This window comes from Entelurus aequoreus, linkage group LG07 (assembly GCF_033978785.1).
Source record: "Entelurus aequoreus isolate RoL-2023_Sb linkage group LG07, RoL_Eaeq_v1.1, whole genome shotgun sequence".
Taxonomy (NCBI): Eukaryota; Metazoa; Chordata; class Actinopteri; order Syngnathiformes; family Syngnathidae; genus Entelurus; species Entelurus aequoreus.
This window is the reverse complement of record NC_084737.1, coordinates 3,231,854-3,234,033: the sequence shown is the minus strand read 5'-3', so window position 1 is coordinate 3,234,033 and position 2,180 is coordinate 3,231,854. Positions and strand designations below refer to the sequence as shown.

The window sequence follows — 2,180 nt, the reverse complement described above, 5'->3', positions numbered from 1 at the left end:
TGAGGAGGATGCTGAAGATCAAGTTGGCTCCTAGAGATGTGAGGAGGATGCTGAAGATCAAGTTGGCTCCTAGAGATGTGAGGAGGATGCTGAAGATCAAGTTGGCTCCTAGAGATGTGAGGAGGATGCTGGAGATCAAGTTGGCTCCTAGAGATGTGAGGAGGATGCTGAAGATCAAGTTGGCTCCTAGAGATGTGAGGAGGATGCTGAAGATCAAGTTGGCTCCTAGAGATGTGAGGAGGATGCTGAAGATCAAGTTGGCTCCTAGAGATGTGAGGAGGATGCTGAAGATCAAGTTGGCTCCTAGAGATGTGAGGAGGATGCTGGAGATCAAGTTGGCTCCTAGAGATGTGAGGAGGATGGTGAAGATCAAGTTGGCTCCTAGAGATGTGAGGAGGATGCTGAAGATCAAGTTGGCTCCTAGAGATGTGAGGAGGATGCTGAAGATCAAGTTGGCTCCTAGAGATGTGAGGAGGATGCTGAAGATCAAGTTGGCTCCTAGAGATGTGAGGAGGATGCTGGAGATCAAGTTGGCTCCTAGAGATGTGAGGAGGATGCTGAAGATCAAGTTGGCTCCTAGAGATGTGAGGAGGATGTTGAAGATCAAGTTGGCTCCTAGAGATGTGAGGAGGATGCTGAAGATCAAGTTGGCTCCCAGAGATGTGAGGAGGATGCTGGAGATCAAGTTGGCTCCTAGAGATGTGAGGAGGATGCTGAAGATCAAGTTGGCTCCTAGAGATGTGAGGAGGATGCTGAAGATCAAGTTGGCTCCTAGAGATGTGAGGAGGATGCTGGAGATCAAACGGCTGTCTAGAGTTTGGGCATCCTGGCTGCGTTGAGACGCATGGACACACAAGAAGCTCCGGCGGCGTAGCGCATCTCCCTCAGCATGCCGCTCCACTGCTTCTTATCGCTCTCGTACCTGTCGGGAGTCAGAGGCCGCTTCAGTACCACCACGCCCCGGACTGGACCACCTGCTGCTTGTCAACAAGACTTACTGCCAGACGTCCGTCACCTCCGTGGGAGCCACCTCCTTGTTCTCCATCTGGATCATGGCGAAGCCTCCCACGGCGTACAGGGCGCCGCCGGCGGTCACCAAGTTGAGGGAGCTCCTCTCCTGAGGGAACTCTGCGAAGGGCTCCCACCTGGAGAGACGCCCCCGTGAGGTGAAGGTGAGGCAGACAAAGAGATGACGCGGGACCTACTTGTTGCTTGCAAAGTTGTAGGATTCACACGAGGCGCTGAGGCCTCCCTCGTTCACGCCGCCCGCCACCACTATCTTGCCGTCGTGGATGATGGCGCCAAACATGGCTCTGGGCGTCTTCATGGCCGCCAGCTCTCTCCACTCGGACTGCTTGTGGTTGTACACGAACATCTTGCTGAGAGCTTTGCTGCACACAACAACACCTGATCAATTAGGAGATGATCAACGTTTATTTAAATGTATTTTTTTATGCTTTTACCTTTGTGTTTTTTTGGTTTTTAATTAATCAGTCCAACAAAATAGTAGACAATAATACAATTCCAATACCAAAACCAAACATTCAGAATAGCAATCAACAGAGTCATTGAGAGGACACACAAATATGACACAAAACAATCCAAAAGTAGTCCAACAAAAATGAATAATATCAACAACAGTGTCAATATTAGGGCTGCAACAACTAATCGATTAAATCGATTAAAATCGATTATAAAAATAGTTGCCGATTAATTTAGTCATCGATTCGTTGGATCTATGCTATGCGCATGCGCAGAGGCTTTAAAAAAAAAAAATTTTATTTTTTTATTTTTTTTAAATAAACCTTTATTTATAAACTGCAACATGTACAAACAGCTGAGAAACAATAATCAAAATAAGTATGGTGCCAGTATGCTGTTTTTTTCCAATAAAATACTGGAAAGGATAGAAATGTAGTTTGTCTCTTTTATCCGATTATTAATCGATTAATCGAAGTAATAATCGACAGATTAATCGATTATCAAATTAATCGTTAGTTGCAGCCCTAGTCAATATTAATAAGAATGTCAACATAGCAGTGATTAGAAATCCCTCATTTACACTTAAAAACATTTTCTTTTCGTTTTTTAAGTTTTTTTTATTAAATTTTATTTTTTTATGAGCTGATGGTTCGTGTTGAAAATATGATCCCGCAAGAGAATAACATTCAGCTAATCAA

The 2,180-nt window shown here is 44.9% G+C and overlaps 1 protein-coding gene across 1 annotated transcript in view; it reads right to left on the bottom strand.

Annotated features, from left to right (window-relative positions):
* Positions 1 to 634: 634 nt before the first annotated feature.
* Positions 635 to 2,180, bottom strand: part of LOC133652907 (kelch-like protein 41b) — a 12,181-nt gene continuing 10,635 nt past the window's right edge. The window contains exons 4-6 of the mRNA XM_062051850.1: positions 1,206 to 1,391; positions 999 to 1,145; positions 635 to 922 (exon numbers count right to left, since the gene is read on the bottom strand). Of these exons, the coding sequence (XP_061907834.1) occupies positions 811 to 922; positions 999 to 1,145; positions 1,206 to 1,391 (445 nt within the window). The 3' untranslated portion in view covers positions 635 to 810. The remainder of the gene's footprint in view (positions 923 to 998; positions 1,146 to 1,205; positions 1,392 to 2,180) is intronic.